Source organism: Seriola aureovittata, chromosome 6 (assembly GCF_021018895.1).
Source record: "Seriola aureovittata isolate HTS-2021-v1 ecotype China chromosome 6, ASM2101889v1, whole genome shotgun sequence".
In the NCBI taxonomy this organism is placed as follows: domain Eukaryota; kingdom Metazoa; phylum Chordata; class Actinopteri; order Carangiformes; family Carangidae; genus Seriola; species Seriola aureovittata.
This window is the reverse complement of record NC_079369.1, coordinates 3,152,422-3,176,495: the sequence shown is the minus strand read 5'-3', so window position 1 is coordinate 3,176,495 and position 24,074 is coordinate 3,152,422. Positions and strand designations below refer to the sequence as shown.

General features: G+C 41.7%; 1 protein-coding gene across 10 annotated transcripts in view; it reads left to right on the top strand.

The window, feature by feature from the left end:
- The window catches only part of tp63 (tumor protein p63), a 50,174-nt gene extending 26,302 nt beyond the window's left edge, over nt 1-23,872 (top strand). For 5 of the 10 annotated variants that reach the window (XM_056377691.1, XM_056377687.1, XM_056377685.1 and 2 more), the window contains 11 exons: nt 8,228-8,485; nt 15,617-15,803; nt 15,904-16,019; nt 16,695-16,804; nt 16,915-17,051; nt 17,274-17,356; nt 17,458-17,582; nt 20,232-20,377; nt 20,792-20,939; nt 22,167-22,260; nt 22,359-23,872. In XM_056377691.1, coding sequence (XP_056233666.1) covers nt 8,228-8,485; nt 15,617-15,803; nt 15,904-16,019; nt 16,695-16,804; nt 16,915-17,051; nt 17,274-17,356; nt 17,458-17,582; nt 20,232-20,377; nt 20,792-20,939; nt 22,167-22,260; nt 22,359-22,655 — 1,701 coding nt within the window. In that variant the 3' untranslated portion in view covers nt 22,656-23,872. Of the gene's footprint in view, nt 1-2,883; nt 3,348-8,227; nt 8,486-15,616; nt 15,804-15,903; nt 16,020-16,694; nt 16,805-16,914; nt 17,052-17,273; nt 17,357-17,457; nt 17,583-19,027; nt 19,833-20,231; nt 20,378-20,791; nt 20,940-22,166; nt 22,261-22,358 lie in introns of those variants that run through there. The other 5 variants (XM_056377692.1, XM_056377693.1, XM_056377686.1 and 2 more) reach the window with 5 other exon arrangements.
- Nucleotides 23,873-24,074: the final 202 nt, after the last annotated feature.

Sequence of the window (24,074 nt, the reverse complement as noted above, 5' to 3'; positions counted from 1 at the left end):
TAGTCATTGAACAAATAAATGGATGTCACCAGTGCTTGTATGAAAACAGATGTACTGATGTATAAACATTGTTATCAAATTGATACTTACTCCGTTTTATTCGAGGATGCCGTTGTATTTGACAGCTCCTCCGTGGATATAGTGATGAGATTGTATCACAGTTTATTCCAACAATACTGTGGAACAGAATTTATGTATCTTGCTGTCTGAGGCTACATATGCAAATATATATTTTCTATCCATCTGGGCAGTTGTATATACGTGGTACAATCCCTCCTTTAGGTGAAAACATCTGCTGGATTATGATTGCAGGCAAAAATGAAAGTCTAGTGGATCGTTGTATATTGTAATTGTTATATATTTAAAATTAACATACAGAATTGTAACTGCAGCCATTTAGTTAGTGATAAGGCCTGACCTACTCTATACTAAAATTTATTGCTGATAAGTCTCTCAGTTACTCTTGTACACCTGCAATTAGTTTTATCTTACCCCATTAAAATGATTCTATCTCTCTAGTTGTTGTCCAGTGGGTAAATTAGGTTTACCAAAAGCTACTTAGGTTTGTTTCTTTTAAACAGGAGTATTTTGGGATTTGGTGGCAGTTGATTGTGGGGGTTTTAGGATTTGCCACCCAAGTGATGCTCTCTGTCTCTCTCCATTGACTGCTTGCGTCTGTCAGTGTGGACAGGAGCTCACACTGTTTTCAGGGCAGGTGTCTGTGCCTTCCCAGCCGCTGCAGCCTGACACTTGATACTAAACTAATCTAGCTGACTTAAGGAACAGACTCTTTAAAGGGAAAAACTTCAGTAAAGCCTCTTTTGTCTGAGCCCCTGGATCTTCAGTTCTTTAGCTGCTACCTGGTCCGACTCTCTCTTCTTAGTTTCTCAGCACTGTTGCATTCGAGGTGATGCAGTTAATAGAGATGTGCCTACACTCTCTGAGTATATGGGTTAGGATGGCTAAACAGTATTTTACCAGGGAATTGTTTTTTCTTTTATTATAATCCACACCCTTAAGCCTATGAATAAGCTTTGTTCCATAAACAATTGTCTTGTTAGGATTGGTTTCAATATTGGTTTGTTATTGTCTTTTCTTTTTAATTGTGTAAGAGAAGCAGGTGATTTAAAAAGTTTAGGGTAGGGGCTGATTAACAGGCCCACTGCAGTTGATTGCAGCCTGAATTTCAGTTGCATTACACTTAGTTGTCAGTTTATCAGGTGCATCAAGCTTAAAGTAATCAAGTCTAATACAGCAATAAATCCTACTCTCACGAGGGTTGTGATGTTCAGTGTGTGTTGAAACTGTTATAGAAAGGTGTTTAAACTTCATGGTCATTTTGCAGGCTGCAGTTTGTCGTGCTGTTGAACTGTTTTGCGTTTTACATACAGGTGTGTCTATTATTTTGTGCATCCCATTTATATCAATGAGGGTAGGCTAAATAACAGAAACACCTCTCTGTATTAAACAGCATGACAAACTACAGCCTCCAAAGTGATCATACAGTTGAACATTTTATCATTATCAAAGGAGCGTTGGATTAGACTGCATTCGTTTTAGCTAGGTGTTCCTAATAAACTGACAACTGAGTGTGTGTAGCCAATGTACTATTGCATGTCTTTCCTACCGTCTTTGATTACAGCCACGGTTCTATATTTTACTACAGCCTCGCCCCAACACTGAGTACTCTAACTTCTTTTCAGATGCCAATGTTGTTTTAACATAATTAGAAGTTTGTCTAGCTAAACTAATTATCACCCGCAAAAGGTTTGGCAAGGCCTTCACTGAAGCCGGGGTACGTTGGGGGGGGGCATTGGATTGGGCTCTTTAAAGTGTTGATTTGCCTTTTGTAACAGGTTGACCTGTAGGCCCATGACCCCGGGGCCTGAGCAGGGTGTGGCTGGAGACACTGCCTTCGGTTCATAGTTGTGCTTAAGTTTTCAGACAGCTTTCAAATCATTCTGACCACAGGGCAGGAGTTTAAGCCCTGTGGCTCTGCAGTAATAGAAATGACTTGCACCCTGCTGACCAGTGACCTCCCTTGTCGTCAAGCATTGCAGCTAGGACTATCCACTAATGTTTACATCTGCAGCATTACTCCACTCCATATGCCTCTTAGATGATTAAAGAAAACCAGATCTACTTTCAGTTTCAAATGATTAATGTGCAAACCCACAGATTTTTGTCAGACATGTACTGACAAAAAGTAATAGTTGTAAATCAGAGCTTTTCTACGCACAATCCACTGGGTCTACATGTAGCAATTTTGGCTTCCCGTCTAAAATAAAATTAAAAAAAAAACAGCATAAATAAATGAAGCCAAATTACTCTTTAATTTATCAGGGCAGTTTTATTGAAGCTGTTGCATATGCAAAGAGAAGAGCCGGTGGTCAATGCTAGCACCGTTACAGTATCTCAGACACAATGCATGTTTCCAAAACAGATCTACAGCAGTCATCTCTGATAGGTACAAGCAATCTACAGGAGTCACATTGTGTTTCTGGAGGGCTCTGCATTAAGATTAGTTAACAGATGCGGAGGGGAGCCATTCTTATGCTAACTAGCTACTGCAGGTATAGCTGACACTCTCCCAACCCCGTACTACAGTTCTCACTCTGTGGCTCGCTGGTCTAATGATTTTTCTCTGTATTCATCTATTATATTTCGTTGATTGTTCTTATTAATTGATCGAATGTGTCCATTTGGAAAATTATTGGGTTATCATTCACCAATGAGGATGCATTAAATGCCTTGAATAGCTTGATTTAAATTACATCTTGCAGCTAGAAAGAATGGAAGATCAATACAGTTGAATATTTTTTATTTCGGTGAAAAAAATCTAAAGTTGAATTGATCTGTGTTTTCTGCTACCTAACAGAGATTGTCATATTTTGCACTGTAAGGAAACATGACGAAAATGTAAAAAAAAAACAAACAAAAAAAAAACCTAAAATGCAAGTATCTGATGAAAGCATTTAAAAATTTTGTTGAGGTCGATATTAAGCACTGCTAAGACGATAAAGTAATTCACTACTCAACTTTTACCTTTGAGGAGCTGTGCAGAGCTTCAAAGGAAGAGTTCTCCTGGAGATGGGTGTGGACTCAGGTATTGGACAGGTAGCTCCTTAGACCCTCCCCTCTCTTCCAGGTATATATGACCTTCCCATAGATTCCTATAGAAGCTTCTGCTTGTCCACTTTGCATCTGTAGTCCACATCACTCCTTTAGAGTGAGGAAAAGAGATTTGTGGAATCCTGGAGCCAGTGGAGCAAACAGCAGCAGCTCTGCTCAATCTCAGCGCCAACATGTTGTACCTGGAGACGGGGACCACGACATCTTACAGCGAGGTAAGACGGCGGAGGAGCTGTAATGGGGCATCAGCCATTGTGCCCACTCCTTTAGTTGGTTCCCCAGATCTCCAGTTCACACAGGAGAAAAAGGCCTTGTACTTTGGGATTAAAATTTTCTGTCAGTATCCTAAATGAAAGTTGGATTCATGTATATAATTTGTCACCTGATAGAGGGAACTTTTTGGTGTAACCAAGGGATTTAATGCTGATCAAGTAAAAGAAAATATATGGATAAACTAAAAATACGAATAGCCTGTTTTAATCAAGTAAGAACTGCGTAGGAGAACTTAACACGGGGAAGATGGTTTTACATTTTGTGTGTCTGTGTGTGTTTGCGTGCACATCTGTGTGTGTGTGTGTGTGTGTGTGTGTGTGTGTGTGAGCTGGGGAATGTAAACACCTGGAGAAGTTTTGAATATGTTCTTGTAAAATGGCTGCTGTCTGTCTGTCTGTCTGGACAATGAATTAGTCAGTTAATGTGATTTACTCTGAGTCTGGCTGTTGTTGATGATATTGTGTTTTATGTGGAACACACAAAAAAAAAAAATCAGACTTCCAAATGGTTTTGGAGGGTTTTGATTTTCTGCAGCACTAATCTTCTTTTATCAAAGAGGAAACTTGGAAACTCATGGAAAAGTTCTGGAAAATATAAAGAATAGAAAAGGGAACAGAAAAAACAGCATCATGTACTGTTTGTTATTTTAATGATCAGAGATTATTCTCATACTACGGCCGTGATTTATTAAATTAACGTTTAGAGAGCAGGATACTCGCGGGGTCAGTGGTTTTCATCTGCTCTTTGTGAACCAGGTGTCTGACATTTACATGAAATGTTCTTCTGTTCTTTCACAAACAAAACAAACCAAAAGTGGCAATTTTTTAATGCATCAATCTGCATAAAAAATTCTTAATTTGGGCAAAGAAAAAAAATCAGAGCTCCCATTCCCATTTTTCACTTTGAAGTGGTAAGCATCATGGTTGACGGATCTGTGTTTGCAGAACTTGATGGAAAACACTTAAAGGACACGAGAATTAAATATGAAAAGGAGTTTGTACTGAAATTTCTTTTTATTTCTTAAATTTCACAACATGGCATTATTCCGACTGTGGAAACTGGTTTCGCATCAATTAAATTTAACTGTAATGTAAAGAATTGGCCCTTTCAGGTTTACCGCGTATGAGAACAGATTTGTTTGCTAAAAACAACAACTGAACTGTCATAAAGTTTTATCTTTAAGAAATAGTCTTTTTTTTTTGCTTCGTCTTTTCTCTAGTTTGAGAATCGTCAGTGTCACTTCTTAGCTGCGGCTCTCGTTTTCCTTTGTCGACGGTTCTTTCAGTGAACCGCAGGGTTGTGCTTTTTGTGTTACCAGGCAAATCCTTAAGGAAAACTTAATGCAGAGCAAGTGAGCGGTGACAGATTCTCAGATTGCAGGTTGCAGATAGCAGGTGTGTCAGGTCACTGTCTTTTAAGTTGTTGAGCAGGGGGTCTTTAAGTGGTGTCCAGCTCAATCCCTCCAGTGTGTGAGGTATCAGGTTCCCCCCGTCCCCAGTCTCCCGGGAGCCGCTGCAGCCATTAGAATGCGGCTGGCCAAGCGCTGCTGTTTAGTCCGGGATCGTAATTGCTTTAATGGTGTGTTGATGTAGATACAATCACCTGCTCTGCCCACCCCAGCAGGTATAAGGTGTAGATAGACCCCCACCCAGCCCCACCTCAACCCCCAACCCTAATTAGCCTTTAATGCCTCCCTCCCCTGTGGTCACTCATCACAGTCCCCTAGATGCTCTTATGTGCTGGCCCTAGGTACATGGAGGGGGTCACCAGAGAGCCTGGAATGGGAACTATTCCCCCCTCAGGCCGGGTCTGCTCCGGTTCCTGTCATCTCTTGGTCGTTCGGGCTCTGGCTTTATCAGTGCTCACACTTTGTGACCACAGTAGCAGCAACTGGAGCCTGTGTGTATTTTATCTGTTCGGATGTAAATTATCTTATCTTTAGTTTTTATCGTTTCCAGTTCTCTAATGAAAAACAAATTCCCAGTTTATGCAACTGTTCGGTTTCCATGGTGCTCTGGAGGACTACTCTTATGTCTGCAGACAGAAAGTATTTTGTGGTACATGTTCTGCTTGCAGTGTTCACAAAGATCAGAGCATCTCTGCTGCCTTGTTACACTGCTGTTGTTGATAATTAAATTAATTAGCAATCAAAATCATAACCTCTTGGAGACGTCACAGACATTCATTCATTCAGGAGCACAGAAAAGTCAAGTAAGAAATACACCTAAGATTTTAGTGCAGTCATTTGGTCATTGGCATAGCAATAAATACAAGACAAGGAATAATTTGAATGTGTTAGTATGCCATACCAAATGCCTCTGTGTTGGCATTGGCAGTAACTTTTAAATTAACGCTGACATGTGTATTTAAAATATGTCTGATATGTGTTCTGGATAATTCAGATTCCTACATTGTAATCAACAGGCCATCACCCTGAAGGTCAACAGGCTCCTTTTCCTGTTGGTTTGAAATGCTGAGCACAGGATTTATCTCGAACAAAGAAATGAGCTTGAAGGCCTCGAACAGACATCGCAAGCTTTCAAAGACTTTATTAAAGGCTGCTGAGGATGTCAAGGCCGCTGATTTATCGCGCTCTTGCTTAGCAGCCTGACCTCCCAAAGGCCTAAACAGCGTTGGCTATAAACAGAAGGAATTTTTAAGAGCAGCTAAAGTGGTTATTAAATGGTTGCTATATTATAGTGGAATAAGATCTGATTAAAGGAAACGAAGAGAAAGACCTGAAACTCCTTCTCACAACCTGTTTAAAAGCTTATATCTCACTTCCAGTCAATTAAACATTAAAACATGATGAGTTTAGGTGACACTCTCTGGGCCTCACTATCTGGTCAATTATGGCTTTACCCTCATTCCTCAACTTTGATCCTTATATTCATTTAGACCATGAAACGCATTACCCAGGGCCCTGTATTTAATGTTAAGTATTCTGTGTCAGGGACTCTGCTTTATGTCCCTGCTTTAATCTGTTTGGTCTTTGGCCAGCATCCACCTTTACTCTAGAATAATTATTTGACATTGATAATTGGTGCCTGTCACATTAACCTTTGCAGCTGCCAGCAGCAGGTACTGGGGGTGGGGGTGGTTGTGTCATCTCTGAATGGCTGAGCGCCTCGATGCAAACGGAGTGAATTGCGCCATAATTCAAAAGAATCGCTTACTCGATATCTTGATCAATGACTCCCTGCGTACGGGAAAACACTGTGCAAACAGGAGATTGTGTCACTCACAGTGTTATTTCCCGTGCAAACAAAAGGAACATTTATCCTGCTTTTCATTCACTTTGGCTAAAAACAATAAATACAAATTCCCGGGGAACTGAGCCTCTGTTATTGTTACTCACACCAGTTTGGACCATACCCATCTTTTCCTTGTGTGAGATCAGATGCACAGGGACAGTCTTCAGCCCACTGAGTTTAACCCTTTATAATACACGTGTGTAATTAGTCCATTGTAAGGGAGCGTGTGTTGGGGGAAGCCTCTCCTTGCCAAAGGCTGGAGGGTTTCCACCAGATAGGAGTTTTTTTTTTGTTTTTTTTTTTCTTTCTTTCTTTCTCAGTGCATGTGTGTGTGTGCTCCCATTCACAAAACACTTGTCTCCCAACACCTGCATGCCCAGCATAATTGTTCTCCATACAAGCTCTCATAAGCCCTGGTGTCATTGTTTGCTGGGGGTTAAGCAGCCTTGCGCCGCACACACAGTGACCCTCATTCAAGCAGTTAGCTCCCCTCTGGCGCTGTTACACAAGTACGCTGAGGTTGACTTGAATGACCTCTTTCAGGTGTGTCTGTCAGACTATATGAGTCTGTCTGCTCATGTGGATTTGTTGGTAATAAAGCAGTAAGATTGCTTCATAAGTGACTACCTTAATTAATACCTATATAGCCCAGCTCGTCTGCTTTTTGTCATCTGGCACACCACTAACACCTGGCAGTGCAATGGGTGTGAGCTGGACAGCTGTGGTCAGCCGTGCTTGAAATAAACAAGAGGCCCTGGAGAGATTAATGGCTGTCTAAAGAGCGAGAGCCATGGCACCTCGTCCAGGAATGTGCCGTTTATAAATGGAAAGGAATGGGGTGAATGGCAAGCAGAGCAAGCAGGAAGGGACTGGCTTTGACCCAGGCGTATTCACCATCCTGTTTAAAGACAGACATTTTAATTCCATTCCTCCTGTCTGAATAGTTTTGGCTAAAGGAGAAGGGAATCAGAAGGCAAGGTGGTACAGGTTGTGGCAGGACATTGATCAAAAACAAGTAAGCAAAGGCTCAGCTGGTAATTTCAATAAAATCAGTTTTGTATTTCTATCATATAGACATTTCTGAGGCCAATTTTGGCCGGAGTGTTAGCATGTTGGTTCAGGAAGGAGCTGGACCATAAACACAACACCAGGAAAGACGGTTTATGTTACTCTGCTTTATCATGAATCTTTTTTTTTTTCTTCTTCTTCTTTTGAAACCAGATCTCTTCTTCCTGTAGCGTACTGTCTTCAGATTTCACCAGGTTGAATCTATGTTTATGTGCTTATTTTCTCGTGTTCTCTACTGAACTGTAAACACAATTCAAAGTTCATGGCAGTAATTTTTAACTTAAAATGCTTGTTTCCTTTTAAAGTATATCATCGTCTTACCTGAAACTGTGTGGTGTTATTGGTGTAATATAATATTGTAACACCTGTTGCTTTCAGTTCATTCTGGCCAGATTTATTTTAAATTGCGTCTTGTCTGAAGTCATTGAAATTCTGCTGTAATGACTGAAAACATTTGTCGTTGCTCCCCTCTCCCCCCACCCCCTCCATTTTGTCTCCAGTCACAGTATACAAACCTGGGGCTCCTGAACAGCATGGATCAGAACATTCAGAACGGCGGCTCGACCTCGACCAGCCCCTACAACAACGACCACGCACAGAACAACGTGACAGCCCCATCACCCTACGCCCAGCCCAGCTCCACCTTTGATGCCCTCTCTCCCTCACCGGCCATCCCATCCAACACAGATTACGCTGGACCTCACACTTTTGATGTGTCCTTCCAGCAGTCTAGTACAGCAAAGTCTGCCACCTGGACGGTAAGAAGCTTATTTGTCCGAATAGTTTGTGCAGTATTTGCAAAAAATCTTAACGTTGCATGATGTATCCGTGATGGATCCACCGACCACAATCTCAAAAAGCTCATTAATTATCATCTCATAACTAATTTGTTTAATCTGAAAAAATAAACAGTGTAAAAATAACAATTGGACTATTTCCTGGTTTATAGCAGTTGCAGACATGGCAAATTGTTGTTTTTACACTTTGTTTAAAAAAAAAAACATCCTTTTACAGTATTTAATCTACAGACACAAGAGTGGTAATGATCTTCCCATCTAACTTTTAGCAAGGCAGTAAATAAACACAAAATATAACTTTTCCTTTAAACAATATTTATTAAAAAAAAAAACACACACACATCTCCCATGAGTCATGTTTCTGGTAAGTTGTCAATCACAGTGGACTGGAAATTCAACTGTAACTATATTGTGTGGTTTATACTGTATGTCTGAGTCATATACACACACACATATTAATGTGCTAGCTGTCATCTTAACATCATCGTGTGAATCAGTGGTTTTTTCAGACCTGGAGGATAAAGAGACACTTTTACCCATGAACTCCTTATCTGACAATCTGTGCTCTAGGCAGATTTGGGTGCACATCGTTTGAAAGTTCTGAGTTACAAAACTACATCTGGCGAGGAAGAATGCCACTTGAGATGTATAGTTTCAAATCATGACTGAACCCCAGGTCTTTCTTGGTAAGACTCAGACATCACACTTCACTCGCTGAAAGAAGAGGAAACTCAGCAGGATCTCACTATATAGACTGCCACTATGAGAGACAGTCACATTAACCAAAGTCTTATTAATCTTTTAAATGTAATCCTAGCTTTATAAATTATAAAATACCATATATTCCTCTTACACACTTTTACTTGGCTCCTGGTGACTGTTTCGTAATCCAGTTCACGCACAACTTGGGCAAAGTTCACTGGTACTTTGTTGATGACAGAGGTAAACAGACTTCACAGTTGGTCCAGGTGTGGTGATGCCCTGTGCAGCTAGATGTCACCATGTGATGCTCCGTAAACCCACACAACCAGCTCCTCCTGCTCTGTCATTATGCATGACAAAGCATAGGGACAGCTGTTGCATGGGAGCCCCACCTGCTTGGTTGTTTACGTGTGTAATCTGCACAGCTCTGTGCAGACACTGTAACAGCCCTGGAAACTTCAGTGTATTAATGCACCCGAGCGGACGACGTGGGTGACGGGTTTTTGTCCCTCCGTGTGCGACGTTTTGTTTTCGAGATATTTGTTGATCAGAAAGACGGGACAGGATGGAGCCTTTCAGCCAACAGGGGTCGCTGACCAAATCAGAATCAGGATGTGAAAATTATGAAGCATCATGTGACATGTCGGCCATTACATAATGGACCTGCATTATGGCGAATTATTGTCAAGTGGCAACTTTGGTGACAACATTTCCATTGGGAATGTTCATTGGAAAAAGTCTATTGTTTGTGTAACACAAGTCATACATGTCAAATGTGTCTAGAGGGACTGTTGAAAAACCTGCTGAGCTCAACGCAGCGACTTTAATACACTCTTTCTTCCAACTAAACCGGCTGAACTCAGGGAGTGCTCTGCGATCTCACCTTAGTCCTTGGCCACGCCAAGTGTGGGATTGTGACATTCACCCAATTCCCAGACTGCCTCACTCATCCCTCTTATTTTCACAGTCCAAAAAACAAAAGTGTTTGTCTGATGTGCAACCGTGGGGCTGTTAAGAGTGTGGTTTGTGAGAGACACGCCCCAAGGGCCTGAGCCACACTGGTTCAGGACACATCCACATCACAGACACTTTTAGTGCAACAGACTGTGTGTCCCACAGTCATAACACATGATGCAAGACTGGTTTGATTGGTCTGACTTAATATGGAAAAGTAGTGATCTGTTACCTATTATCACAGCACTGAGTGATGTGCATCTTCTTCTCTTCTTTGAAGATAAAAAAAACAAGTGAAAACTAAAAATATAACAAAAAGAAAATTAATTAAATTAAAAAAAATAAAGAGAAAAAATCTGTTAACTATGATAAACAGTGTCATTTTCCTGAGCTGCTCCCAATCTTTATGAGACTATTGAACCATCTGAAGGGAGTTCACTGTGCAAGCATCATTATGAAATGAAGTTAATGCACCTTTGAATAATAGACCATTTATTATGAAGTTAGTTTGTTGTGTTAATTAGTCTGAGTCACAGACGCTTGGTTTACTGGTTTCTATATTTTCTTTGTTCGTGTTTATGAAACATGATTTATCTAATAACAGTGAAACAGCATTAATACTATCTCAGATTTGTTTTCTCACTTATTGGCCAGGTTAGACGTCAGTGCGTCATCCACCAGTGACACTTTACGTCACTACAAAAGTGCTTTCAGTTACCAAAGAGTATTTGTCAGAATTTCGCCTTGTTTTCTGACACGGATGATCTTTCACAATAGAGAGTCAGAGTCAAGCAGCTATTCTAAAGAACAGTGATTACAGTGTTGGTTCCCATCTTGAAGGAGGCTCCCTCACCTGATCTCAGGAGATCTTTCTCAAAGCTCTCATAATCTCAACCCGATAGCTCGACTGCTGGACTGACGGACTGATGGCAGAGAGCCACTGAAGATGTCACCACCACAGCTTTGCTCTGTGCAAAGATCTGCTAATGCCCCCCTTTTGAAGGCCTGTGGGATCTTCCACGGGACTTAGTGGACTGTGTACTGTGCTTTTTGATGACTGTTCTTATGGAGACACACCTAATCCTTAACCCACACCTTAACTTCTTCCTGTCTAGGATGACTGTGACACACACAGAGAGAGAGAGAGAGAGAGAGGTACAACACGTCAACATTTCCCATAACTGCTCCTACACAGTTTCCTTGTTGGCTCTCTTGCAGTCTCCTCGTTGTTCCCTCCTTTATCATTTAGTTGGGAGAAAAACAATCGGCCAGGTCAGATGAGCGCACAGTTTACAGATGTTTCATCTTCTTTGCTTCACTAAATTAATGGAGTGTCGCAAAGAGGCAGCCATTGTTGGCAATTGATGCAACTATTGTGAGGCAAAAGATTGGTTGTGTTTGCCGTGTGTATGAACTGCCACCACATATAGTAGTCAAAGGAGAGGAATGTCATGGTTTGGGCTATCAGTGGGACGCTATAGAGCTCGGGGGGATTACAGTAATGGATTGAGGGCCTGTAGATAATACTTGTGTAAATACTGTGTGCCTCTTTCCTGAACCCTGTGCTCTTGGAGTGGGCTCTGTCTTTTTGAGAGAGTTAAGCTTGATGGTTGCATCTCACATTGCGCCGGAGGAGGAGGAGGAGAGCCCTTGAATGCTCAAAGAGAAGAGTGTTCTAGCGAAAGGCAGCAAGACACAGCTTGCCCCTGGAACATCTGCGGGCCCGTCCCACGCCTCACGAGATGGGGCTGAGACTTGTTTGTGTCAAGAAGCTTGTCACGACTCGCCCATCACAGGGAGACAAGCCCTGAAAGCTACAGATGGGAAAAGGTAGAAGGGAAATTTTTTTTAAAAAGGCAGAGTCAAAGGGTTTTTATGATATGGGCTATGGGATTTCTCCATAATTGTTGTGGAAAAGCCCATTCTCTTAGTTTAGATCACAAGATATATTTATTTTTTTACCCCTAACAAACTGCCTTATACAGATACCTGCTGCAGTGATTTACTGATCTGCAGAAAACAGGATCATGCTGTGGTTATAGAAATACAAAAAGCTATTCTGCTGTCACGAAGACAAGATGAGCACCCTGATTTTGGATCCACATCCTCACTGAGTTTGCAGAAGTCGTTGTTGTGTGATTACTGAACTTTAGAAAAACACAAACCTGTTTGCAGCTCTAACACTTCATCGAAGCAAAAGTAGATCAAGCGTAGTTTCCAAGTGATGAAGGTGTAGTTTTTCTTTTTAGTGAAAACAGTATGATAGTATATGACGAACTTTAGCTGCTCTGCATTTTAAATTCGGAGAATCAGGGTTTTTTTTTCTTCAGTTCTTTCCACCTGTTGGTTTTTATTTTCAGTTTCAAATCCAATGACCTCGGCTGGAGTTACAGTCATTTAGAGCAGTGGTGAAGAAGAGTTTGATTGGCTAAGCTTAAGAGTGACAGATACATATTAGACACTGGCTTCATAAACATGATGCTACATGTCAGTGTACAGGTTTACCTTGGGGCAGGTGTCACTGAGATTGGGTGGTCATGATTGGAGCTGATGACGACAATGTAACATTCATCATTTTTAGAGAGAGGTGATTATCGTCTCAAACTTTTAATTTACCACATATTCATTTTCTCCTGGGAAGTAGGCGTTTTACTTGTGTTTCAGAGAAAACAGGAGGAGAGAAAAACTCCTTTGCATTATTGTTGAATTGAACAGGTTTGGGAGAAGCTCTAGGCGTGACATGACATGTCAGGAATGAAGAAGACAAGACCAGAGGCGCCAAACAGTGCTTGTTTAAGGCCTGATGTTTGTCAGGACTTGACTTCTGCATGCGCCCGCAGCGCCTGTCAGGGAGAAAAGAACGCCACAGCTGTGGGCCTGCCTCAACCTGCGCTGCACGGGAAGTGTGTGTTTGTGTGTTCGAGTGCTGCATGTGTTAGAAAGTAATTGCACGCATGCAGCACTGTACAAGCATCAGAACAAATTATATGTTGCACACAGTAAGATTATTTTAAGAACATATTTTCATTATTACAGCGGTTCACAAACTGCAGAGGCAACCAACCTCTGTTCATGTGTTTTGTCCAGCAGAGGTGCACAGCAGCAGTCGCAGCAGGTCAAGTTTGTAAATACAGCTCCTGCAGGTCATTCATTATTTTTTAAAGCTTCACTGCCTCATGTGCCAGTTGAACAATGTGTCACGTGGTTCTTGCAAACACTAAAACAAATTTTCTTTTCAAACGATTGTGATTAAGCAGCTCTGTATTGTGCACTCTGTGTGCCTTGGCTGTGTAATTCACATTGTGACCAATGAAAGACTCATAATTACATGTTAACACCTGAGCACCGCACCCTGTGTGAGGCACTGAATCCCATCAGTCAACCGGGTGTCCTCCACCCTGAACAGTGTTAGCTTTAGCCGGGCACTGCTTTCAACAATCAGCAGCAGCTCCTGCTCTCACTGCTGAGCAAACACAGCACCAGCAGCACATAGTTGTGTGCTCAAAGATTGTAGCTTCAGGGCTGGGATGGTTCTCTTTGTATGTGTGTGTGCATGTGTGTGTGTGAGCGTGTGTGAGCGCGTGTGTGTGTGTGTGTGTGTGTGTGTGTGTGTGTGTGTGTGTGTGTGTGTGTGTGCGTGTTAGACAGTAGGATATGATCTACACAAACTTTGGTTTTCTGCCTTTAACATCTCTGATTAGATCTTGGTGTTTGGAGTTGTGTTGTTTTTGCCTTGAGCTACACAAAACCAGCACCCTGTAATTATTCAGAAGACTACATACTGACCCTTTACGCTGCACTTCTCTCTTTCTCTTTGCTTCATAATCTTCTGCTCTCTCTTTCTCTTTTGCTCGTACCCTGCGTCTCTCTGCTTGGCCTCTCCACCTCATTTAGCTGACTGACAGAGGCGTACGGGGAGTATCAGGTTAGGACCAACGGGACAACTACAAACATTCATCCTAGACTTTTTTTCTTTTCTTTTTTTTTTAAGACCTTTTGGAAAGCTGCTTTGATTTTTTTACCTCGCTCCTCGTGTTGACATACATGTCCCAGAGCTTGAACTGTGCTCATCAGTCAGTATATCATGTTAACTACATGTATTTATGCACAGATTGCAAATCAAAACACTTGATGCAGGTTTTATTTTATTTACAAGTTTAACAGTTAATATTATCATATCTTTCTATCAGTGGCACTATGTAGAGTTGTCAGGCCGTCCTGTGCATGTACAGTCTATAATGAGGTCACTTGAGGAAAGGAACGAAGCTGAGAATTTGGGTTATTATTATTAACTCGCCTGTATTAGTGGATCCCAGCTCTGCACAGCAGTAATGTGTGTAGTTTGTGAGCGGGTTTATGGGAAGGAGAGACGAGAAGGTACTGTTTTGGGTTTGTCCTGATGAAAGGAAAGGTTGTGCCTGGGGAGCAGAGTAGAAAATGTCTGTGCCAAGCTTGTGTAATATTTAAAGTCAGCGCAGACAGGTACTGGAATGAGCTCCTTTTCTTTGGAACCAAACTTAATAGAGGTGGAATTTTGTGTTGCATTGTTCTCGAACACAACCCCAAGCGGTTTTCACAATGTTCACTTTTCTTCTCTCAGAAATGAACCTGACAGGGAAAATTTTCCCCTCCACCGTCCACCCCCACCCACTGTCTTCTGCACACAGAGGATTTAAGGCTCTGCTTACACAGCAGTGATTTGAATGGTTTGTTTACACAGTTGGGTTCTGCCTATTAGTAACAATTCAGTCTTTCTGATGGCTTACTGGTTATCAATTCTAACTGTGCCAGGGATCAACATACATCCATTATTCATGACTCTTGGCTTTCAAACTTGAATGTGAGCCAGCGTGTGAGAGCAACCATCACATTTTGGCACCAGATGGATCAGACTCCTGTGATTAGTCCTTCACTCCTGTGCTAAACAGCTAAAATGAGCCATTTTCTTCGTATCCCACAAGATAAAGCGCACTCCACCTTATGCAGCGTTAGCATGCCAGCCTCTTAAGAAGCCCTGTTCTGTATGATGAGTGGCCATCATATGCTTTAGCAGAGCACTCCTCCCTTGAAGATGAAAGCCAGGCCCAGTTTAATTGCTGCTGGAGGGGTCCATTTTATGGCGCTCCTCGGAAGTCCCAGAGGCTGTCCGTGAGACATCTTTGAGGTTGTCCAATACACACTCTTAGAACCAAAATGTGTGTGTGTGTGTTTATTTAAGTAGGTCATAATCACAGTCTAGTCTTTAACCCCCTTTTGCTTCAGGGGAAACCAGAAGTGCCCAGCTCAGACAACAGGTGTTAGGCAGATCGATTTGTGCTTTTAAAATTTAGGCCTCATGAATAATATTTATGCAAATATTTTTTCCCTTTTTCAGTTTATCTGCACAGTCTAAACTTTTTGTCTTTTGTCTTGTTTTTGTTTTTTTTTATTTTCCAGTATTCAACAGACCTGAAGAAGTTATACTGCCAGATTGCCAAGACATGTCCCATTCAGATCAAAGTCCTGACCACCCCCCCACAGGGGGCTGTTATCAGAGCCATGCCTGTTTACAAGAAAGCCGAACACGTGACCGAAGTGGTGAAACGCTGCCCCAACCACGAGCTCAGCCGCGAGTTCAATGACGGTCAGTTCCCTTGATTAATTTAAAAAATGTACTCTCACTCATGTTTCACTTCAGTAATCGTTTTTGCACATTTAATGACATGACTCGTGTTGCTTTACAGGTCAGATCGCTCCTCCCAGCCATCTGATCCGCGTGGAAGGAAACAACCATGCCCAGTATGTGGAGGACTCCATCACTGGAAGACAGAGCGTATTAGTGCCTTACGAACCTCCCCAGGTGAGCTGTCTATCATCCCTGCTCAGTCAGCGACACCTCACCACCTCACTGTGACTCTGACAGATAGAGCTGCGACAGACTCTCGTGTCCAGCTGCTCAGTCCTGACACGCTGCAACTGCTGCCCCCAAAAACACCTCAGTACAAAACTAGTTCATCTCCCTGCCAGCCTCTGTCCAACAGTTATTTTTCTGCTATATTTTATTATATTTTGCTGCTATTTTAGACCCATTCTGTAGATCATAAAGTTATGACATAACATTAAAAGCCAAGTTGCATCAGCTGATTAATATGATCTCATTTAATTGTAGTTCAAATATCCTTTAAAGCTTGAACTCCTCTTTAGAAGGCAGTGTGTTAGAAGCTAATAAAATGTGACAGCTATCAGGAAGGACCCTGAACCCTGGATTGAACACCTGAAATCATAAGCCTATGTATATTTTATATATGTCATGAAAGAAAAGAGCCAAAAAGCAAAAGAAAAATGCAACCATTGTAATGCAGTTGTAACTTAACAGGGTTAACACAGGTAGATTTCTGCAGGTGAAACCTCTTTATTGAAGATCTAACCAGGTTAATAATAATGGGGCTTTTACAAACCAGTTTATTTCTTCTACCTGTTTTTCTGTCCGTGTCGCCGAGCGTTGTCACTCACCTTCATTCGCTCGCCTCCTCAGGTGGGGACAGAATTCACCACAATCTTGTACAACTTCATGTGCAACTCGAGCTGCGTGGGTGGAATGAACAGACGCCCGATTCTCATCATCGTCACTCTGGAAACCAGAGAGTAAGAGACGCTATCATCATCATCATCATCATCATCCTCATCCTCAGTATTTGCCAGTGGATTGTTTGTGACCGAGGTTCTGCCTGGTGTGTGTCCCTGTCTTCTCCCAGTGGTCAGGTATTAGGCCGCCGGTGCTTCGAGGCCAGGATCTGCGCCTGCCCGGGCAGAGACCGCAAGGCGGATGAGGACAGCATCCGCAAGCAGCACGTAACGGACGCCACAAAGAGCAGTGAGGGTACGAAACGCCGTAAGTAGCGGTGGGGCTGGTGATGGGCTGACGAGCTTTGGTCTTACCTGACATGCTGCCAGTGTCGAGGACCCTCAACCGCTGCACTCGCTAACACTCGGTGCTTAGTGAATGCTGCCAATCTCTCTGCTACTTTCCCCCGCTCGTTTTCCTCCTGCTCTGGCTTAGGCTAACTCCTCAGCACATGGCAGTTGTACTCACGTGTTTCTCTCTTCTTTTCAGCCTTCCGCCAGGTTTCCCATGGCATCCAGATGTCCACTATCAAGAAGAGAAGATCTACAGATGAGGAGGTTTTTTGTTTGCCTGTAAGTGTCATTTTGCGGCTGGAGCTGCTTTAAAACATTGTTCTGAGTGAGCGTGTCTTGCCCTGCTTACTGACCGCCGTCTTTTCTTTTTGTCTTTCTAGATCAAAGGTCGTGAAATTTATGAGATTTTGGTAAAAATCAAAGAGTCTCTGGAACTCATGCAGTTTCTTCCGCAACATACCATAGAATCATACCGGCAGCAGCAGCAAAATCTACTTCAGAAACAGTGAGTACCAGTAGAGATTTTTAATAAAGTTAATGCTTTTGTTCTCAGGCACAATATGAAAGACAGACCTACATTACTTGCAAGGTTCACCCTTAAAATTCAAGTGGGCTTGTTCCCTTGTGCTGTGACTACATTGCTTGTTTGTTTGCACTGAAGCTTTTACTTTGGATCAAAATTGTTTTTCTTTTGAATAAACTGCAGCGATTTAACTGACTAACCATGACTGACTTGTAGCTGCAAAAGTGGATTGCACTGATAAAGGCTATGCATGAGATTTCTTGATTCTATTTATTGCTTTCACTGAAGCATCGCAGCGAGGGAGTAAAAGCTGATGATAGTTTCTCTAAAATGGATGTTGTTCAGTGTTTCCCGGCAGCTGAGAATTTACCTAGAATTTGCTCAGTGCTGCCGACTTTAGAGGGTGAGCCTTGCATCAAGTAGAGCTGTTTTTTTTTCCCTCTCTGCTCTCTCATGGGATATGAGCCAAAGCTGATGAATCGTGACAAATGTACCTGGCTATGCTTTGTTAAGGAGAAGCTTCCAAAGATTCGTGGTAACGCCTTTGGGTGCTCTGCCAGGTTTGCACAACAGCACCCAACAAAATCCGTGCCTTAGCCTCAGCTATTCACTTCAGCATAATTAAAACTTTCTCAGACTCCAACTTTTTCTCGTCCACGCCCATTTCACTATAAGCTAAAAAGAAGAGATGGGTGTAAATGATAGTTTGACAGCCCTGTGATGATAATTATTGCTTATGTTATAATTTCCCATTAAGAGACTGGCAGACAGCCTCAAGGTGAGATAGTGCGAGCATTTGCTGTTTTTGACTTTGTTGTTGTTGTTACTGGCTACCTGTTGCTTTGTGACAGGCACTAAAATATTGGTCGTTATATAAATGTCACCAATAATCAACCACTAGACAGACCTTTAACAAAATAAAGATTCATTTCAGATTTTAGTGGATTTGTTTTGAGATATTTGTGTTTGGTTACTTTGCATGTTTTCCCTGTTTTTCTTTGTAAGATCCTCTCAGCCAACAGAGCGTGTCACTCTCTCCTGTAATTTCTAACTCCTCCAATGTTTCCCTCACAGCTTTTGAAATAAAAGGTTCTGTCAACAGTGAATGTTTCAGACCTTTTCTTTCCTCCCACTGCTATAATATCACATTCCAGTACTGAACTGCTGTGATCTGTGTCTGCATACTGCCATCTTCTGGACAGTGGTGTTAGTGCAGAACATTGACGTAGTGTTAAATTCCAGCTGTCTGTCCCACACAGTTCCTTGTGTGTGTATCTCTCTCCATCACTGTTGTTTTTCTTCCTGTAACATTTATTGAGCTGCTTTTCTCAACCTCTGGGCCTCTCTGGGGTCAGTCCTCTCTCCTCCTCCATCAGTGAGCCCTTATTTCTCCTCTCTCTCTCTCCTTTCTGGTTCCTCCCCTGCAGTCTGATAAAAACCCGTCTTGGTAGCCAGCTCCTGGAACCTGCAGGAGAGCAGAGGCGGCGCTGCAGCTCCTCCTGAACCTCTGCCCCACATTCCTCCTCCTCCTCCTCCTCCTCCTTCGATACACGGACCTCCTCTCTGTCTCCTTTTTATCAACTTTGATTTTTCTGATCTCCTAACTTTCTGCCTTTCCTGGGATTCTGCACTGAGGATGTGACACTGAAACTCTCTGTTTCTAAGATCTGTTGCTTGCTGCTGCAAAATCAGGGAGAAGCTCCTGTTCTCCTGTTCAGAGATTGTGCAAACTAAAGACAGCGTGTAGGTTGTAGCCCTACATGCTGGACAAAGTTGTTCTTTGTTTATCTACTGGCTCTGCTGAAGTTTTTCTTGAAATTCATAGATTATCATTTTTGCATGCATTATTTTTGTCCATCGAAATGATATATTTGAGGTTGCCTATTGTGATGACGTCCTCACTTTGTTCAGGTCATCCCTGTTTTATCATGTATCTGTAGCATAGAGTCTGTTTGTGAAACGTTCAGCCTTTTGTTCTGGCTGACGTTGGCCAGGAACCAAGCTTCAATGTTTGTTTTTCTACATGAAGAGCTTGTTCAACTGAATGTGTTTCGCCTTTGCATCATCATGAGAGCTGGACTCACAGAATCTATCTTGTGGGACTTTTGGGGGGAAGAGACTTTATTATTGAGAGAACTTTTTGCTAATGCTGGTCATGTTTTATAAAGTCACTGCAGGACAGTTTGTGTGTTTGTTTTTAACTTTCCTCAATAAAATGTCTTTTAATAGAAACTGCAGGTGTTCACTTTGTCATGTAGAGATGTGAGCATTTGACTCTGTCACCATTCTGTTTGAAACAGATCTTTTTGTTATTTTTTTGGCTGCTGCACTTTTGTCTGTCAGATTATAATAAATGGCTTTTTTTTTTTTTTGCTTGAACTCTGTCCTTTTACTGCTCTGCCATTTCATTAAAGAAACATGTGGTCAGCATTAAGAGGAAACCCTCAGAACTGACAGTTAATTACTGTAATAGTCTCTTATCGGTTATGTTCAGAACCAACGACCTTTTAATGAAAGTCTCATTTATATTTAACATTAAAAGGCCGACACAGACCGGGCCGGTTCACAAAGCTGAGCGATGTTGAAAGATGATGGTAGTAATGACCTGTAACCCCGTCTCTCCTGCCCCAGGACCTCGATGCCGTCTCAGCCCTCCTATGGCTCCAGCTCCCCAACTCACGGAAAAGTCAACAAGCTGCCCTCTGTCAGCCAGCTCATCAACCCCCAGCAGCGTAACACACTCACCCCATCCAGCATGTCTGGAGGCCTGACTGACAGTAAGTGTGGCCCTTTGTTTCTCTTCCTGTCTATCTCAGGCCGTACCCCCCTACCCCTCCAGTGGACCCGTCCCTCTGGGGCATATTGTATCCGTATAAGAACAGCGTGTCCGGGCAGGCAGGAGGGGATCTGAACAAACCCCCCCCCTCCTCCCAAACACACACACACACACACACACACACACACACACAGACACAGACACGGTCCATCAGAAAGCTTCCCCCTCAAAAAAGAATGTGATCTCTGCGAGACTGTCCCGCCGGACTTGTTATGATGCACTATGTGTCATGTCGACAGTAACCTCTGCATGCGCCCCCCTCCCCCTCCAAAAACATGTTTAAGTTGACGTTACATAATCTGGAAATCCCAGAGGAGTATAAGAAAGCTCACGGTAGCTCCTTTTGTCTCTGCAGTGACTCCCATGATGGGCACTCACATCCCCATGAACGCTGACATGAGTTCACTGAGCCCCACACATGCACTGCAGCCACAGCTACCCCTGGTGCCTTCCTCCCACTGTACCCCCCCTCCTCCATACCCCATGGACAGCAGCATCTCCAGGTACCTCATTAACCACGGTGGAAAACATCAACCTTTTTTTTTTTTTTTTCATTTTGAAAATTGCAGATTTACTTTCAAACATATGGAGGCCCAACGTGTTTAATATTAAATAAATAAACACATACGACATCATAAAATCAATAATTATGTGACTGAATAGAGTAAAATAGAAAAAAATCATAATAATTCTTAATTTCTTTCTTATTTTTCTAGTAAAACACTTTTTTAAATTCCCCTGTTTTTATTTCATAATGGCATTTTTCCTGACAGTGGTGTTGTCACCAGTCACTGTCCTGTTTAGCAACCTCAACAACTGCTGCCATAAATTAGCTCCTGTTAGCAGGAGTAACAACAGAGAAGCTGCTGCTGTAAATAAAAAATACACAGTCACAATCACTAACCTCCTTTAATTTAGCTGAAGAAGGCTGCACATGCTACCAAAGTTAGCATGAGTTATCTCAGTGGCGTCTTTGTTCTACACTGTGAGTCCGTCTCTTCGGTTGTTGTAGCCAACAGGAGCTAGCTCGTTAGCTGGCAGTTGTTGAGCTTGCTAAAAGAGAGGGGGCGGGCACTGATGACGAGTCTACTGTCATAGACTTGATGGAAAAATGCCATTATGAAATAAAAACAAACCTTGAAAAGGTTTCATTAATGAAAATTAACCATAAAACGACTACAAAACATTTCATAATAATGAGTTCTCTATTTTGTTCTTTATATTTTTTTACTTTGATTTATTCATGATTATTTGATATCATTTATTTATTTGATATCAAATGTTCACAAAGTCAGTGATTATTTTCAAGTCATTGAACGAGTTATTAAATGAATTCAACAAATTTGTGTGTATTTTTTGAATTTTATTAAATTATTTGCCTCAACTTAAAAGAACACATTTAGAATACATGTAGTAATAAAGAATAATGTAGTATCCCAGAATTAGTTCCCATGTTATGCTCAAAAGTAACTTTCTCCATGTCATCTTAAATCTATGATAAGTTTTGCTTTATATGCTAAATATTTAGACACCAGATGATTTCTTTATGTTTCCAGTAAAACTTTGTTCAGTATTAAATCACATCTTAAAAATCAAATGTAGAATTTGTTGATAAGTGCAGAGACCCAGTGCCAGTATGTGTTGTAAAATATATAATATGAACATTACTGAGATGAACAGGAGTCTGGTAGTTCCACCTGTAAACCTGGTCTCCTCTGTTCCTCCCTCAGCTTCCTTATACGGCTGGGCTGCTCAGGCTGCTTGGACTACTTCACAGCACAGGGCCTAACCAACATCTACCAGATTGAGAACTATAACATGGAGGTGAGCCCTTGCCTATCCAACTCGAGTCATTTGATGGGTTAGAGAGAAGAGTGGCTCCCCCTGCGAATACTAACGCTCCCCTGTGTAATGACCAATAGGACCTGTCCAGGCTGAAGATCCCTGCAGAGTTCCAGCACATCATCTGGAAGGGCATCATGGAGCACCGTCAGGCCATGGATTTTTCCCCACCTCCCCACATAGTGCGCACCACCAGTGGAGCCTCCAGCGTCAGCGTGGGCGCCTCTGAGGCCCGAGGCGAGCGCGTCATCGACGCCGTACGCTTCACCCTGCGCCAGACCATCTCCTTCCCGCCACGCGACGAGTGGTCCGACTTTTCCTTTGACCTGGATTCTCGCCGCAACAAACAGCAGCGCATCAAGGAGGAGGGAGAGTAAGACGACCTCTGTCTTGTTCTCAATGTTGCCATTTCCCATTTCATGCCTGCCATTGGAACATTTCATTCGAAAACCTGGTATTAGTGCGAATACTGCTGAGAACAAAATACATATTCACATAGAAATGCACTTATTTTCATTGTTGTCTGGTTCTCATTATCGCAGAGAAATGAATGGTGTTGGGCAAAGGTGCATTTTATTATGTTCTAATTTCTTGAGAGCACTTAAGAAATGCTGAGGATTTCAAGATTGCTTTAAGGGTTTTGTTAAGTGTTCATGATGCATTCCCATGTTAAAGCATGACTGGAAACAAAACTTGCATTAAAGGGCTTATTAGAGCTTGTATTTCTACTATGGGCCATAGCAAACATGTATTTTAGTTTGTAATACTTCTAAGTTTTCACCTTTATGGTTGTACAAGTTAGTCAATGGTTTTTCATTTGTGGCGTAAGTCAGCATTGATTGTATACATTTCAAACATTTCCTGTCAGAAGTATTATGTCAGTTGATGGGCAATTTGTTTTCTGCTGTAACTTCTATATTTTTCTTTTCTTTTTTTTTTAATGTCTGTTGTGAGACCAATGCATCAACTTTTTGTGTCAGGTTGTGAAGTATTTGGCTGAAGTGGCAGATGTTCACTCATTTGATGTAGCCATATATAGACCTAATGCTCTTTACCCAGTGTTTTACAGCACAGAGATATAATGACTGATGTTTTGTTTTTTGTTTTGGTCTTTTTTTTTTTTGTTCTTGTTTTACTGCTGTGCAAAAGTGGTGGATTGCATTATAAGAGCAGGTTTTAGCTCATGCAGTGGATGCCTAGCACAAGTATTTTTTTTTTAATTCATGAACCATGTTTTGGTAGAGGTTTATTTCATTTGATAACTGGCCAAAACCTATGATATAAATGTGTATAAATTTGTATAGTTCTTTTTGTTTTGAAAGTCTCCCTAAAGAAAATGCATGATTTTCATCATGGAACAAATCGTACTGATGTGAATATTGCCTGGTGCTGCACCAACGAGATCAATGTTTGTATTAATTCAGTTCAAACAGTATGTGTGTATTGTGCATTATCCGTAGCCCACTCTCCGTAGTCCTCATTGTTAGAAAGCAGAAACATTTGCATTTTCATATTTTTGTACAATGTGTTGTAAATATGTTGCAATATACCAAGGGTATTTTGATATAAATTTGAAATAAATATCCATACTTGCTGTATTGCATGTTAATGCTCCTTTGTGTCAAGTTATTAAGAGTTCATTGAAATATTAACTCGTTTTATTTTACAAACACTGAGGTCAAACTGGTGAAACAGCCACAGACAACAAACCCTGCATTTCATTACAGAGATTACTGACAGACTTAATAACATGTAAGAAATAATCACAGTGGGTTCATGCATGAAGTATAATTCTT